This window comes from Mustela lutreola, chromosome 13 (genome assembly GCF_030435805.1).
Source record: "Mustela lutreola isolate mMusLut2 chromosome 13, mMusLut2.pri, whole genome shotgun sequence".
In the NCBI taxonomy this organism is placed as follows: domain Eukaryota; kingdom Metazoa; phylum Chordata; class Mammalia; order Carnivora; family Mustelidae; genus Mustela; species Mustela lutreola.
Window position 1 is genome coordinate 75871913 of NC_081302.1, and position 17486 is coordinate 75889398.

The window sequence follows — 17486 nt, forward strand, 5'->3', positions numbered from 1 at the left end:
ACAACGTCAAGTCATTGAATTTGTGAACATGAGATTTTTTTTCATTTATTTATATTTTTAAATTTCTTTCCACAATGTTGTTGTAGTTTTCAAAGTATACGTTTTACACTTCTTGTGTTAAATATATTCCTAAGTACTTTTTTCTTTCTGATGGCTGTTATAAATGGAATTGTTTTCTTTATTTCATTTTCGGATTGCTCATTGAAAGTATATAGAAATATAATCCACCTTTGTATATTTTTCTTGGCTCCTGCAATCTTGGTGAACTTACTTACTGGTTCTAATAGTCTTTTTTTTTTTTTTAGTGAGTTCCTTAGAATTTTCTATGTGCAAGAGTATGTCATCTGAAAATAGAGAAAAATCTTACCTCTTCTTTCAAATCTGGATGCCTTTTATTTCTTTTTCTTGCCTAATTGTGCTGGCTGGAATGTTTATTGCATTGTTCACAGTAGCTGAGGAACCTCTAGTATAATGTTGAATAGAAGTAGTGAGAGTGGACAACCTTGTCTTGTTCCTAATCTTAAAGGGAGAACTTCTTGTCATCATTAATGTGACATTAGCTATTAGGGCTTTCTGTTTTTGTTTTTGCTTTTGGTAGTTTTCCTTAACAGGGTGAGGAAGTTCCCTTCTATTACTGGTTTGTTGAGTGTTTTTATCATGAAAGGGGTTTGGATTTTGTCAAATGCTTTTACTGTATCTATTGAAATGATCATATGCCTTTTGATTTTTGATCTTTATTCTATTCATATGCATATCAGTGTTAAGCCTATCTTGCATTCCTGAAACAAATCCCAGTCTGTCTTGGTGTCTCATTCTTTTTATATGTATTTAGTTTGCTAGTGTTTTGTTGAGCTTTTTCTTTGGTATCTACCCTCACAAAAGATAAAATCTGTGGCTTCCTTGTGGTGTCTTTGGTTTTGGTATCAGGATAATGCTGCCCTCAGAATGAATCAGGAAGTTTGTCCTTCTGTTTTAGAACAGTTTTTGAAGAATTAGTATTATTTTAATGTTTGATGGACTCCATTTGCCATCTGGGCCTGGGCTTTCCTTTGTGGGTAGTGTTTTGGTTACTGACTCAATCTCTTTATTTCTTATAGGTCCATTTGGGTTGTCTGTATCTTCTTAGTTCTTGAAATGAACTCTTGTTGACTTAGTTTCAGTAGCTTATGTCTTTCTAGGAACCTGTCCATTTCGGATTATCTAACTTATTGGCACACAATTACAATATTCCTTTATAATGTTTTTTATTTTAGTAATGGTAAAATGCTGGTAGTAATGTCTGCTACTTCATCTCTCATTTATTAATTTGTTTTCTCTCTCTTTTTCTTGTCTTGGCTTGTTTGTTTGTATGTTTTCCAATTTGTTCATTTTTTTTTTTTTTAAAGATTTTATGTATATATTTGAGAGAGAACATGAAAGAGACAGTGAGAGAGAACAAGCCAGGGTGGAGGGAGGGCAGAAGGAGAGGGAGAGGCAGATTCCCCACTGAGCAGGGAGCCCACTGTGGGGTTCCATCCCAGGACCCCAGGATCGTGACCTGAGCTTAAGGCAGATGCTTAACTGACTGAGCCTCCTAGGAGCCCTACCCAGTTTTTTCATCTTTTCAAAGAACTAGCTCTTGGTTTCACAGATTTTTCTCTATTGTTTATCTGCTCTCTACTTCATCAATTTCTACTCTAATCTTTATTCTTTCTTCCCTTTTGCTTCCTTTAGGTTTAACTTTCTATTCCTTCCCTAGAGTCCTGAGGTGGAAGAGTGGATCATTGATCTGAGATCATTCTCCTTTCTCAGTGTAGGCATATAGCTCTAAATTTCCCTCCACGCAACTATAAATTTTAGCTCCATCCCGTAAGTTTTGGAACATGACATCTTCATGTTCATTCATCTGTTTTCTCACTTTGCTTTTCATCTCTTCTTTGTTTCATTAACTAGTTAGGAGAGTGCTGTTTAATCCGTGGGCCTTTCAAGTTCATTGCTGTTACTGATTTCTGTTCTCATTCCACGATAGAGAATACTCTTAATATTATTTCTATCCTTTAAAATCTGTTGATGGTTGCTTCATGGCCTAGAGAATGTTCCACATGTACTTGAGAAAAATGTATATCAGCTGTGATGGATGGGGTCTCTTATGAGTGTTTGGCCTCACTGGTTATTAGTGTTGTTCGAGCCCTGTTTCCTTTGTGATGTTCTGCATAGTTCTATTGAAATTGAGATATTGAAATCTTCATCTATGATTGTTGAATGGTCTGTTTCTGTCATTTCCCTCAGTTTTTGCCTTGTGTATTTTGCTACTCTGCTCTTAGTTGCAAATGTTTATAATTATTATATCTTCCTGATGGATCGACCCTGTTCTTATTATGACATGTCCCTCTTTATCTCTAGTAACGTGTCTTGTTTTAAAGTCTATTTTATTGGATATTAGTATAGCTACTTCCGCTTTTTATGCTTGCTGCAAAGCTCTGGTTTGAATTTTTATAGGCTTTGATGGGCACTGGAAATGAGTGAAGAAATTACCTCTTTCCCTTTTTTCCCCCTTCATCTTTCAAATGAAATATTTTACCAGTCAACCAACTCTCCCTGAGCATGAAGTAGAGTTCCCCACACAAAGACCTACGTGATGTGAAAACTCTTGTATCTAGATAGAACCCCTTCATGGGATTGGTTCATCCTCTTCATGTCATCCTCAACAAATTCAAATCACATCCTCCTCTAAAACAACGAGGAGGCCTCGTGACCAGAACTTAGAGGTAAGGAACTAAAATTAAAGGAAAGGGAAATCAGGAAAAATTTTATCAAAATCAGAGGAATACGAAGGTATTAGGAAATAAGACGTTTAGTCTTGAACTCCTTAGGTCAGAATAGCTTCCCTGAATTCTTTGGGTCATTCACTTGCCCCAAAAGCAGTGGAAGAACCCCCAAGTGATGCTATTGGGAAGTGGCATGGAGTGAGGAGGGCATGCCGGGACCTCTGTGTCTATGGGCCTGACTGTGCCAGAGTGAGCACAGATTTCAAAAGGAAAAAAACACATTTAAAAAAAACAGGTATAGGGGCGCCTGGGTGGCTCAGTGGGTTAAGCCGCTGCCTTCGGCTCAGGTCATGATCTCAGGGTCCTGGGATCGAGTCCCGCGTCGGGCTCTCTGCTCGGCAGGGAGCCTGCTTCCTCCTCTCTCTTTCTCTCTGCCTGCCTCTCTGCCTACTTGTGATCTCTGTCTGTCAAATAAATAAATAAAATCTTAAAAAAAAAAAAACAACACAGGTATAAACCACTCAGCAAGGGCCCCTGTTTGATCATCTGCTGTGTCTGAGCCCACTTGCTGTCGTGGAGGAGGATAGCCCCGACACTGCCACGGGAGGAGCACACCTCACATTCAGGGCCAGTTTCCTGTCCCTGCTTTGAGCTCTAGGAGTTCAGAGAGGGGATGGGTGGCGTGACCTCTGCCTAGCTGTGTGTTGGCCCTAGTCCCTGGTGACAGGGTGTCTGCACCGCCAGCGCGCCGACAATCTTTGGAGCAGCTCTTCCTTGCTCAACGACCAGCCAGTTTGGTTTCAGGAAACCACTCTGCAGTGCTGGCTGGGTTCAGAAGTCATTTTTAATTTTGTGACAAAGACAAATATGTCCTATGGGAGTAGTAAGTGGTTTTACTGGTGATATTAATGGAACTGTGACCTCTTCTCTATCTATGCTCCTACAAAACAAAAAATGTTTGTATTATAATATGTCAGGCAAGTTCATTCTTAGCCCTTCCTTGAAGCAAATTGCAGAGGAAGTATACTATTATTAAGCCCAGAGCGTAGTGTGTGTGTGTGTGTGTGTGTGTGTGTGTGTCCGTGTGTGTATGTGTCCACAGTCATAAGCTCATTGGCAAACATGGGGGATTTTAATGCTACCGCTGACTTGATACAAATGAGGTATCTTGAATTGGGTTGCGATGGGCACAATTCACTGCATTGCTGAGCAGAATTGCAGGGGGCCCAGGGTTGATATTGGTATTGGCTTATAAAGGCCAATAGTTGTAGTAAAATTCAAGTGTTGGGAGTCTCCAAAGTGGCAAAAGGGAAGGAGACATTCAAAGACACATCGAACTCACCTCTTCTGTTTTCATTTGGGGTGGGTATTCATTCACCTAGAAATGACTACACTGATGTTTACTGTTTCCCGCACAAACTTTTTATGCCAGTGTCCTTTGTAGCAAATAGTTGCTTAAGAAGACAGTAAATTAAATGTGAAGGATTTACAGTTTAGTTATATGAATTAAACCATTTCCTGGTGTTTGTGTTTACCTTGGGACTCACAAAGAAGACAAAAATATAAACTCACAGGAGGAAGGAAAGGAATGATCAAATCCCAATAGTTTCTGCCTGAACATCTAGCTCAGCAACTTTATTTAAGGGAGGAATTTTGTGCTGATAAGTTAATCTTTGTCTCTGTATAATTAACTTTTCCTCTCTGCATACATTGCTACACCACTGAGCTCTCCAAATAGACATATAACTATTAACTGTGCAGTGTTCATGTGTCATTCTATTGGGCAAAACTAAAGTAAATCAAATGCAGAATTGATAGTTTTCCTCAGGTAAGAATGGATGCTGCCTTATAATTTGAGACTTAAATTCAGTATTCAAAATATTATAAAATAATACATGATCATTCTAAAAAATCTGACAAACATATAGGAAGGTAAATAAGAAAATAACAACAAACCACTACTCAGAAATTTAAGTGTATTTGTTTTTTTCCCTATGCCATATCCGAATATATATTTATGCCTTTTATAGTTAAGATCATGGGTATAATTTGTGATTTTCATATATCCCAACCCCCACTCTCCATAAGTTCAAATCTCTCCTAATAATAAGTAACAGCCAGCACATATCCAGTATTAACTGTCTGCCACGTACCATTCTAAGCACTTTACTTTCTTTTTTTTTAAGATTTTATTTGTTTATTTGACAGACAGATCACAAGTAGGCAGAGAGGCAGGCAGAGAGAGGAGGAAGCAGTCTCCCGGCTGAGCAGAGAGCCTGATGTGGGGCTCGATCCCAGGCCCCTGGGATCATGACCTGAGCTGAAGGCAGAGGCTTTAACCCACTGAGCCACCCAGGCGCCCCATAAGCACTTTACATTTATTCCTTCATGTAACCCTCATCGTAGCCCTTTGAACTTGATTTTGCAAATGAAGCACAGAGAGTAAAATGATTTGCCTGAGGTCTTCACAACCAGGAAGGGGCAGAGCCAGGATTCCCTCCCAATCGGTAAAGTGTGAGCTCTGCGCCCCCACCATGTGCTGACTCCCTCTGACTCAGCCTTGTAACCACCCTGTCCCCAAGCCTGCCCTCACCGCCCTCCTGCCCCGGGTGATTGTCCTCTTGTCAGAATCTCTCTAAAACTAGACTGTACATCCTCTTCGCACCGCGTGTGTGAAAATCAGCCTTCATCTCTGAAGAGCAGTTGCCGGCTACAGCCTTTGTGGGCTGAGGAGGAGGCAAGGAGCTCCAGCCCTGAGGGTGGTAGGCGGAAAGATGGTCAGGAGACATTGGCCTCCAGGTCTGCCTCTGCTCACATCACCTCACGCATTTACACCCTTGTCTTATCTGTCAGAGGACAGAGTTGTTGGAGAGCTCTTCCTCCATTTTGTTAGGTCATTCATTCATTCATTCACCACACGTCAGACTGAGATGAGTACTGAGAGCCTGCCTCCTCTCCTCTAGGAACTCATCAGCCATTTTGCAGCCAGAGAAGTAACCTGCCAGTTCAATGTAGAATGTGTGAAATATTGTTATTGGAGAATGGAGAATTTGGGGAGGGCCGCTAAGGTGGGGATGGAGAAAGGGTATAAGGAAGGGGCCGGCCTAGCAAGGCTGCCCAGAGGACAAGGAGGAATTATTTAGAAATCTAGGGCATATGAGCTAGGCTGTGGTAATAGGGCCTTCTAGTGTCTAGTGAGTCAAATGAGTCTGTCTTAAGCAGGCTACACCAACGTCACTTTTTTTTTTTTTTTTTAAATTAAATCTACAGGAATTTATTGTTTCACATTCTAGAACTGGAGGTTGAAATCAAGGTGTCAGTGGGGCCATGCCCCCTCTGAAACCTGTAGGGGTTTCCTTCTATGTCTCTTCCTACCTGTGGTGGTTGCTGGCAATCCTTGGCAACCCCCACCTCACACCCCATCACTCAGTCTCTCCCTGCATATTCATGTGTCTTCTCCCCCGACCCCATGTCCCTGACCCTGGGACACCCATACTGGAGTAGGGACCCACCCTCCTAATTCCACTGACAGCAATCCCGTTTGATCTAAACGAGGTCATATTCTAAAGTACTGGGGTTGAGGACGTGCGCATTTTGGTTTGGGGGGGGGACACAGTTCACCCCACAACAACATCATAGCCACCATCTAGTCTAGGCAACCACTGCCTACTCACTGCTCCATGTCTCCATTCAGCATCCAGACTGAGCTTCCTAAAGCCCAGCAAGCCTCTGGGGGGGCTCGTTGGGTCTTTCAGGTCCAGATGGAGAGAGTTAACAGCAGGCTTCTTTCCATCTGGCTGTTTAAGGCTAAAACCAAGGGCAGAAGGTAGCACGGTGACTCCTGAAGAGATCATGAGATTTCAGTGGGTTCCTGAGCGTGAGGGCTTGGTAGACTGCGAATGTTTCTGAAAGATCTGATGCTGATTCTGGTCCCCAGAGGAACCACAGAGAAGCTGAACAGGTGGTTCGAATCCTTGTGGCCTCTGAGACTTGGCCAAATGCCCTCCTTTTGAACGGTGGTATCTTGGTGATGATGTAAGCCTTTTCCAGCCCCCTCTGCAGTTGCTGGGACTTACTCTGCTGTTAGTAGATAACACTGCACATATTAAAGGAATCTAATAGGCCTGGGAAGTCAACAAAGTCCTCAACAGACTCCCCTGGCCCTGAACAGCTCAGAGCTCCTCACTCCTTATGAGTCTGCAGGAAAGGTCTAGAAAACCTTTAAGTCAGGCTTCTGTCATTCAAATGCTAATCCTCTCTACAAATTGACACCTCTGCATTACCTCTATCTGCTCCAAAGTCAGCTGACCATTGTACCCTGGGCCCTTGGAGGCCTTACAAAGGCTCTGGAGGCTGCTTCCGGAGGTACTTAGCATAGCATAGCGGTGGGAAGAAGTTTATGCAGAATATTCTCCTTTCTTTCTCCTTGCACTTTTATGGCTTTTTGCAATGGTGACCTAAGCCCATTCCCCCTCCCCACCCACCCACCCCCTACATCACAGTTGCATCTTAGGGCATGGGGCAATCTGACCCAAGGTCAAGACCTGAATAAGGAATTTGGTTTCTTTTTTTTTTTAAAAGATTTTATTTATTGATTTGACAGAGATCACAAGTAGGCAGAGAGGCGGGCAGAGAGAGAGGGGGAAGCAGGCTCCCCGCCTAGCAGAGAGCCCAATATGGGGCTCAATCCCAGGACCCTGAGACCATGACCCAAGCCGAAGGCAGAGGCTTAACCCACTGAGCCACTCAGGTGCCCCAAGGAATTTGGTTTCTTACAGAAGCATTCTGTTTCTGGAAAAAACAAAGAGGGCCAAATTCAAAGATAAGAATGCAAATTTATGGATTATATTAAGGGGGACATGTGTCAGTGACCGTCTGCCTCACCCAGCTATGGTGTCTAGATGTTGATACAACCATTTATATATATATATATCTATATATATATATACACACATATATATATGTATTTTTCATTTTCTTCTCATTCAGATACAGGTAGACCTTTCTTAGAGATGCACAGTGAAATACCCGAAATTATATATATGACTGAAGGAAGGGAGATCGTCATCCCCTGCCGGGTCACATCACCTAACATCACTGTGACTTTAAAAAAGGTAAAACCGAGCAATGCTTCTCTCAGAAAATCTTTTCTGCAAGTGAGCACAATGAATTTCAAGTCCTTTTATCTCTCTGGAATGATTTTCTTACAGACATTTGGGCTGCTCAGTGGACTTTTCTCGAATATCCTTTTACTACAAAGGATGAGTGCTAGAGGTCATACGCAGGCATGAAATAACATGACACGTTTATGTGGGCATAAATTGGTGTGAATATAATGAAAGAACGAAAATCGTGCATACGTTCATCTAAGGCCACAAATCCAATTGTCTGCAGATGTGAGAAAAACCAATTCTGTTGCTTATCCGTATTAGTAACTTGGCAGAGAGGGATTACTCCAGATTTTTGCTAAGGACAGAACTGTGAGACAGGTGCCTACAGCCACCAGCTTTTGTTTAAGTTGTGAAGTCCCAGTAACAAAAACTTATGTCCTGCTGGGCAGCCAAACTTAGCTGCTTAGGGAAAGGGGAAAAAAGTGGGAAGGGGGCGCAAGAAAGCCACACATGACATTTTTTTCTTCATATCATGTTGGTAAATTATGCATGTGAAGGAAGAAAAAGATTTGGGATGGAATCTAATAAAGATAAAAACTAAAATGTGACATTCCAGCTAATTCATCAATGCTAAGAGTTTGGGAACAGACTAGGGCCTGAGGTGAACAGGTACTCCCCAAATGGAAAATAGTGGTGAATCCTGAGAGCTTTGAGGTTTAAGAGGAAAAGTTTTAGGTTGTCCCAAGGTAGCGTGAAGCACCACCGTCGCACTTAGGTTCTCAGGAAGTGTTTGGTGGTCGTAGTAGTGGAGTCAGAAAAACTTGGAGTGATTTCCGGTATCACTGGTTGGCCTGAAATCCTGCAGGTGGTGTCTCCTGGTCTCCTTCCCTTGCATTCACTTTCCTACATTATTGATTTGATCGAAGCCCTCAGGATAGTCCATCAGTGACAGGTTTCAGCTTCCATTATATCTGTGTGTCATCACCAGTAATTATAAAGTCGCTGTATTTCAGAGCTGAGAGCATCAGAGGATTCAAAACCAATGGTGGAAGGAAAAACTGAGGTCCTGGGGGAATTGGGGAGTTGGGGACCTCCCAGACCACCCTGGGCATTGGAATCCATATCTTGACTACCTCCATGCTCTTGCCACCTTTGCTAACGGTTTAGTTCGTGCTGGAGAGAGACCGGAGTGGTTAAGAACAGAGCCTTGTGCCATGCTGCGTGGATTCTGATCTCCCAGCCACTTAACCTGCTGGACCAACTGGCAAATTATCTAAACTCCCTCCACCTCAGTTTCCTGAGAGATGGGAGTGGCTACAGTCACACCTACCTCACACTGGTGTTGGGAAGTAACTGAGGTGATAAGCTGAGCCCCATCAAGGGTTAACTATTATTATTTACCTAACAGATTAATACCCAATACTTGATTTATTATCAAGTGATATTTACTATTAGTGTGGTATCCACTTCTCTTAATCTGAGGTAATAATCACTGTGTGATTAATATGGAACATGCCATAAGGTTGTGGAATGTCTCTGTTTTGGGCAAGCCCCTTGCCTTTTTGCTCTAGTGCAGATCATTTTTCTGTGGTAAGAAACAGTCCCAAATTCCCCCATGTAAAAATCTGAGGCGGGGGGAGCTTATTTTCTCTGTTTTTCTACCTAAGATCTATAATACAGTTGAGAGAAAGAAGGAGGGAGGGAGGGAGAGAGAGCGTGGGAGAGAAAGAGAGAGAGAGAGAGAGAGAAGCACGCTGTTCTCCTAGGGATTTGGGTTTGCCACATACATGCTGAAACTATTCTAGTTGTAAGATCTTTCCCTTCTACCTCTCCTCTTGTCCCTTTTAACCTGCTGTCCCTTCCTTCTCTCCCCCTCAACTACCCCTGCCATAGGAGCCGTGGTCAGCTGGAGGCAGCCTCCCTGTCCTGTCCTGTCCTTTCTTTCAAGGCTGTTTCTCCCCTGCCTCTCTGTGATACTCATAGGCACCGTCATAGCTGATGAGCTACGTGGCCTTCTGCTAATTCAGCTCAGAACAAAGTTTCTTTGTCAGTAGAATACTGCTAGTGGTGGTAAGGGCAGATCAGTAGTGAAACTTCCTCTGAAACTTTAAAGGAAACTTCAAGTATATTTCTGAGTTGTGCTGAGGAAGTTCATCAGCAAACCTTTCTTTTAGATTCGGCCCAGGCTTGGGGTCGCCTATGTTCAAAGCATCATAGCTCTCAATCCCTGACTGAAACTTGTCTGAGCTTTTCCCTTAATAATTGGTATCAAGTTAGAGAAAGGTTCTTTTTCTCCCACTGGAGATAGAGCTTCCCTGAGCCTACAGATAGAATCATGATTTACTAGAACATGAAATACCGCCTTCACTTGCTTATAAGTTCTTCGTAAACAGGGTGCAGCTCATTTCAAAGCTGTGGGACATTCTGGTAACACAGACCCACACAGACATGCTCCCTGGGAGAGGGCGCTGGGGTCGCCTCACAGAGGAATTTCTGTCATGGAGTTGCAAATCCCAGCCAGATTAGGTCCTTCAACAAGCACAATAAATAAGTGATCAACAGATAAGCAATGCCAGGTGCACTTTTTAAAAGAAGAGGAAAAAGATCTGAAAGGTAATCTGATTCTCCACTGCCACCCTTTTCCAGCAGGGGGATAAGTCACAGTGGTAGTTAGAGATGCCTCTGAAACTGGGCCGGGAATCTGGTATCAGGGGAATGTAGCTGGGCCACTCAGTGGAGCAATAGCCCTTTATAAAGTCTCATCCCCAGGCGGACTGTTTATATGGTAGTCTTTAAAAATAAAGTTCTTGGCGTCCAGCAGAAGGCATAAGGGAAAATCAAATCATGGATTCCTTTCTTCTGTCTGGACTCATGGTATTTGGGAATACTTCTAAGAATCTGAGAACGCCTCACTCATGACAGTGTCTCTGGGCTCCACATCTGTTTGCAGCTGTCTTCACTGTCCGTCTCCCTGAAGTTTCCCCCCCAGAGGCAGACTCGAGGCCCTCAGCCTTCCCAGGATGATAACGCCAGTGAGCGCCAAGTGAAGGCTATGTATCTCAAAGGACTGGGAATTACAGTCCTCTGAAGACAGCCACCTTTTTACTAAATCATGCAAAATGGGAGGACAAGTGATGGCTTGTTAAAAGCTCCAGATGACGAGGCTCGAGAAGGTGACCTGGCGGACCCAGTGGAAAAGTTCCTAATTGGTTTCTCAGGCGGGTCCGTGACAAGGGTGATTCCCAGAGGCCAAGCGATAGGGGCCCTCCCACCCCCCCACCCCCACCCCCACCCCCACCCCCGCTCCAAGTCTAACATGACAGCTAGGTTCACCCCAGGGGGTGCTGAGGCTGATAATGAATTACCATAATTTATCCTCATTGTGTATATCTTGCTGCACGCCAAGCAAACTAAAGAGCCAAACTGGAGTTTTTACCTCTACCGTTTTCGTTTTCGATGAAAACTGGGATTTCACAGACTACAAGGGAAACACTATTGTCACAGTACTCCTATGATTTTCTTAAAGCATCTTCTTTTTTTTCCTTCTTCCTTTTCAGTTTCCCCTTGACACCCTGATCCCGGATGGAAAACGAATAAGCTGGGACAGTAGGAAGGGCTTTATAATAGCAAATGCAACGTACAGAGAGATTGGCCTTCTGACCTGTGAAACGACAGTCAACGGACATTTGTACAAGAGCAACTATCTCACCCATCGACAAAGTAAGTGGGGTTCCAAAGGCATGAGGGCAGGCCAGAACGCTTCAGTGCTTCCTTGCATATTGAGACCTTGATTTGGGGGGAAAAAAAAAGAATCTCATTTCTTATGTTTGCAGCCAATACCATCCAAGATGTCCAGATAAGCACACCAAGCCCAGTCAAGTTACTTCGAGGTCACACTCTTACCCTCAACTGCACCGCTACCACTGCTTTGAACACAAGGGTTCAGATGACTTGGAAATATCCTGGTAAAGTGAGTGGCATTTTCCTCTGGCTTCTGGAGGGCAGTGTTTCTTTCTGGCAAGGGGCTTGCCCCTGGGTTTTGGAGGTGGGACAAAATCAGCATCTTCTGACTCCTGTGGTGGTTTGAGCGAACAAGGAAGCTGTGGGTGTGGTTTGGGGGCTTGGCTCGTCTGATGTTCCATGAGTGTGTGTGCACAGATACGGTCTTTTGATGTCTGGAGGTTTTGTTTTGAAGTATATAGGCTGGTATTTCTATTGCATGACTCGGGGTGGAAAAGGGGATTGTTTCATCCTTGGAAACTGTTTTCTCTGGGATTTAGAGATGAGAGGGAAATTTATCACTCAGTGCCAGGCAGGGCCTATCTGCAGTAAGAACCACAACAAAAAGTTGTTGTCAGCATGTTAATTTTAGATACCAGCAGACAGCGAGGCACCTGATTGGAGCATGTTTGGAAAAGATATTCCAAGTCAGTCGGCCAGTATTCCCTTTGTTCAGTAAAAAAGGAGCAGTGCGGTCCTTTAGAAAAATGAGAAGAATGGAGACCAAGTTGGGGCTCCTTATTCAGACCAAATGTCCCTGCAAACGTGTAGATGGGGAATTGAAAATCAGCTGTTAAGAAACTTTAACTGTCACTGTGGCCCCATTGACTGTGTGGCGGCAAAATGGAGGGGGCGGATCCCAAGCCCTGTCGTGTGCCCTGTCATTTAGATTGCCCAATCACAGAATTAACTGATGATTAAATTATATGCCAAAGATTAACATGTCAGCCCCGAGCTACTGTTGTTTCTCGTCAAACATTGCTTGCCATGGAAATAGAATAACTTGGCAACAAAAAAATGGAACGCATGCCCTGAAGGACTCGTCCGTATTTTCTAGAAAGTGATAGTGTTTCATTTAAATAAAAATGCTGTGACTTGTGGCAGTCATTTCTGGGTTTTGATAGAAGTCAGCTATTCTTCAATAAACAAAAAGAGGGAACAAACTCTTATCCTGTTGGTGGGTGACCGCCAGTTAAACCTTGGAAAATGGCGCCGTCCAGTAGAACTCTGTGTGACTGAAGTATTTTGTCTGACTTTTACAGTCACCACTAGCCACAGGTGGCTAAGAGGGCCTGGAGTGTGGTTCCTGTGACTAAGGAACTGCATTTCTTATTTTAACAGCCACGTGTGGCTGGTGGCTACAGAGCCAGACAAAACAGTTGTCTGAAACCCAGGATCAGCTGTTTTCCAAAGGCAGAAAAATACCAATGTTACTCAAATTTGGGAAGGAAGGAATTCTCTAATGGAGAAGATGGAAGTAATACCTACAGAGAGTGGCTGAAAATCCCTCAGGCTGGCATTTAAGGGACCGCTGCTTTGATTTTTGATGGTGGTGGTTGGCATCTTCTTTCTGTTTACTGCCATGAAGGAAGACAATGGCCTCCCCATGTGTCTGTTCCAGCAGGGCAATAAAAGGACAGGTGGGTAGAAGTTTCCTAAACATGGCACAGAAGAGAGCTAAGTTCAAGACCCAAAGACCAGTTCTGTACTGATTTCACAGTAGGTTTGTTTTTTTTTTTTACCCCATGCCTCCTCACATGGCAAGGATGGAGAGGGAGACATAACATATTATGTGTTATAAAATGCAATGCTAAAAAAAGAGAGAGAGCACAAGAGAGGGAGAAGGAACAATGGAAGGAAAAGGCAACGTGATCTCATTTTCCCAAAACCAGGAAGGAGGCATTGTGACCAGTTTACGCTGCTGAGCCTTGGGGCCTGCTCCTGGTGTGCTGTGGTGCAAACACAGAACCACGGCCCACCACCACCACCACCATCAGATGTTGCCTAAGCTTGTAGATGGCTTTGCATGGCCTCAGACCCATTCTGTGTGATTTAGCAGAAATTGGTAAGCCTTGCTCAAAATAGTGAAATGATGAGAGCAGGATTATTACACCTCAGTGTGTGGAGCCAGGACTCCTGATTTTTTTCCTTCATTTCTAGTAAGGGAGCAAAAGAAAACTTGTGCTTAGAGAAACAGTGTCATGGAGTCAGGCACCAAAGATACTTACTGCCTAACTTAGCCACATCTCTGCCCAGAGAGCTGGTTGCTGTTTAGAGAGGTGTGTGCTGGAGGGAAGGCACTACATTTATATCGTCCAGAGACCTGGGTTTCCTGCCCATGGTGACCTCTGAGGCTTCAGCCTCTTCATGTCTAGAAAGGCCTATCTCCCCAGTGAGAAACTGCTGGTTTAATGTACGTGAAAGTCCATCTGGAGAGACGATGTGCTAAATGAATGCTCCCGTGGCAAATATTGGAAACGCATTGAGACACAGTTTGAGTTCTAAACATCTTGGTGTTAGGTGGGTTTGCTTCCCAGCATAAAATGTTGATCATCTCAGCGATGATCTGAGAAATGCTCTCATCTGGAGTGTGAACAGTTACTACGTCCACCTTTGCTATACATTTTCTTTCTAGACAAAGAAGAGAGCGTCTATAAGGCAACGAATTGGCCAGCGCACGTCTGTTGCCATTGTGTTCTACAGCGTTCTTACTATTGACAAAGTACAGAACAGAGACAAAGGACTTTATACTTGCAATGTGAAGAGTGGCCCGTCGTTCAAATCTGTGAACACGTCAGTGCATATATATGGTAAGCCATTCCTGTTCTGCTTTCTTTTTTTAAAGATTTTATTTATTTATCAGAGAGAGAAGGGGAGAGAGCGAGCACAGGCAGACAGAATGGCAGGCAGAGGCAGAGGGAGAAGCAGGCTCCCTGCTGAGCAAGGAGCCTGATGTGGGACTCGATCCCAGGACGCTGGGATCATGACCCGAGCCAAAGGCAGCTGCTTAACCAACTGAGCCACCCAGGCATCCCCCTGTTCTGCTTTCTATCATCATGGATTTGGGACGGGTTCTATAAAAAAGTACATTTTCTTTTGGCCAAGAGGTACTCTATCATGAATGATACTACTTGGGTCCCCTCTTCCCGCTGCCAAAAAAGCAAAGCACATTAAATGTTGTTTAATACTTTTGAATTAGAGAATCTTTTCCTTGCCAGTTTGTTGTGGTGAGTAATTCAGTTAGATCATATTATAACCTACATTAAGCTCTTTTCTTAGCATTCCATATAAACAATACAGAAAAATATGACAGATTGACCTTTATTTCTCAGGTACTGCTGTGAGTTAGAGAAAAATGTGGTGGGATAAGTTATTGAGAACTGATGTGATTTTATCCTCGGTATTACTCTGATGAAATCCTGATATTGTTGCTTAATGCCAATAGGCGAATTCTGTAAAGAAACTATGTAAACATCTTTAGAATCCTTAAAAACCTTATTTATCTCCACTGTCGGGGGGGGGGGGGAGGCAAAAAGCAGAAACTCTTGAACGGTCCTGGCAGTGGCTTGTGATGTTCTTTTGATTTTCTCCAGTAGGGTTTTTTGGGTTTTTTGGTTTTTTGTTTTTAAATCAGATCATTTGTTTTATGGCACCTAAAGGAACTTTCTCCCATCATACTCCTCTTGGGCATGGTAGATTTTCAGAAGTCTCTCTACTTTTCTGTGATTGCCATATGGGTATTTGAGATGTTCCATTCTCTGTGGCTCTGCCTCTGTTTTTCTGTTTTCCTCGCAACCCTCTCACTTGAATGTACCTCAGTAGTTAGTGTACTTCTGGATTATTTTATTCAGGGATCAGTATTTGGGCTCCTTGATAGTCTATTTATTTATTTAGAGAGTTCACAAGTAGGCAGAGAGGCAGGCAGAGAGAGAGGGGGGAAGCAGGCTCCCCGCTGAGCAGAGAGCCCGAGGCTGGGCTCGATCCTGGGACCCTGAGACCATGACCTGAGCCGAAGGCAGAAGCATTAACCCACTGAGCCACCCAGGCGCCCTGGGCTCCCTAATGGTCCTGATGGGAATTCTGCTCTGTTTGTTCACTGCTTCCACTCTCCTAGGAGGCAGGGGTTTGGGCTGGTGTTCCTCTGTTAAGATAAACAGGGCCTTTCCTAATCTTTTCATCGCCTTTCCTCTCCAAGATAAAGCATTCATCAAGGTGAAACATCGAAAACAGCACGTGCTGGAGACCACAGCGGGCAAGCGGTCCTACAGGCTCTCTGCGAAAGTGAAGGCGTTTCCCTCACCAGAGGTTCTATGGTAGGACCGTAATTATTTTCCTATCAGTTTGAGATATGCTTTGTGAGTAGGAAGATGCAGGAGCCCAATGATAGGAATCCCTGAGAAAATATCAAGAGAAGTGTCCCCAGACCCCGGTGGAAAGCCAAGAACTGAGTTGATTTCTGGGGCTGGGAGTGAAGCAGGTAGGCGGGGCTGGAGGGGAAGGGGAGGGATGTCCCAGGATGGAGTGGGAGACGAGGTGTTTTTGAAGGCTCCCTTCAGTTCAGCCCTTCACACGCTGTGACTAAATTTCTGCATCTCTAAACTTCCCTATGATGTCAACATCCTTTGAATGGAGTATGTTGGGCAATGAGTAGGAAGCGTCTTGAATATCTAACATGCTCTATTAACCCTGAAGAAGTGGGCCCTTGTAATGAGGATAATAATTCTTTTATTATCTGAAAATAATTCTTTTATATACAGCTGGGATGAAAGTTCCAGTCTTCTTGTAAAATTAAACAAACATTAAGAGAGACAAGACTTATTCAGTTGTAGGGGTGGAGGAAAGGACCTACTTGAACTAATTAAGTTTTTTTTTTTTGGCTTGAAGTTTGCATATTCAGAACCTCCCAAAGCAGGTTCTTTTTGTGTTAGTACAACACCTGATATAAAACAATGTAATCTGTTTATAATCTGCAGTCATTTTGTTAAATCATTTTTAAATGCTAATATCTTTGGCTCAAACCATTACATTTTAAACAAAGAGTACAGTACAAAACCCATTAGGAAAACAACCTGCACAATATGGAAATGGTACTATTGTAGAATCACCTCCACCAGCCCTCATTTTGCTTACAATATCACACGATTGCAGTGTTTGTTTTCAGTTTCCTCAAATAGTTAACAGGGAGTTAAAGAGAAAATTAAACTTTGTGCTGCGCCCCTTTGTGGCGTCACGGTAGAAGAGAGGTCTTTTTTGTTGTTTTATAATGTACAAAAAGTCCAATTGTAAATTTTTCCTGTGAGTGTACATTAATTCCTTCTTTGGAACTTAGTCCAGGCTATACATTCCCTCCTTCAAAAGGGTCTGAGAGTATCCCCATCTATTAAAGAGTGCTAATTTCTTTAATAACTAAGCTGCTAGGACCTAAAACACATACACAATAAGTCCATCCATCTTTGAAAACACTGACTTGTTCATGAGAAATACAGTCAACTTTTTTTTTTTAAGATTTTATTTATTTATTTGACAGAGAGAGATCACAAGTAGGCAGAGAAGCAGGCAGAGAGAGAGAGAGGAGGAAGCAGGCTCCCTGCTGAGCCTGATGCGGGACTTGATCCCAGGACCCTGGGATCATGACCTGAGCCAAAGGCAGAGGCTTAACCCACTGAGCCACCCAGGCGCCCAGAAATACAGTCAATTAAGATGACATCTGCAGTCATAACATAGAGCATAGTCATTTCAACCGCTTGGGAACCAAGACCCATTAGTGATGGGTATTTGTGTACAGGACAAGGTAATGCTTGCATGGATATGAACTAATACCATTTCCAATATTAAAACTGCCTACAGA

At 43.3% G+C, this 17486-nt stretch overlaps 1 protein-coding gene across 2 annotated transcripts in view; it reads left to right on the plus strand.

Moving 5' to 3' along the window:
* FLT1 (fms related receptor tyrosine kinase 1) overlaps positions 1–17486 on the plus strand; it is a 177076-nt gene that overhangs the window by 44327 nt on the left and 115263 nt on the right. For both annotated transcript variants that reach the window (XM_059144865.1, XM_059144866.1), the window contains exons 4-8: positions 7737–7861; positions 11416–11578; positions 11692–11828; positions 14274–14448; positions 15834–15951. In XM_059144865.1, coding sequence (XP_059000848.1) covers positions 7737–7861; positions 11416–11578; positions 11692–11828; positions 14274–14448; positions 15834–15951 — 718 coding nt within the window. The remainder of the gene's footprint in view (positions 1–7736; positions 7862–11415; positions 11579–11691; positions 11829–14273; positions 14449–15833; positions 15952–17486) is intronic.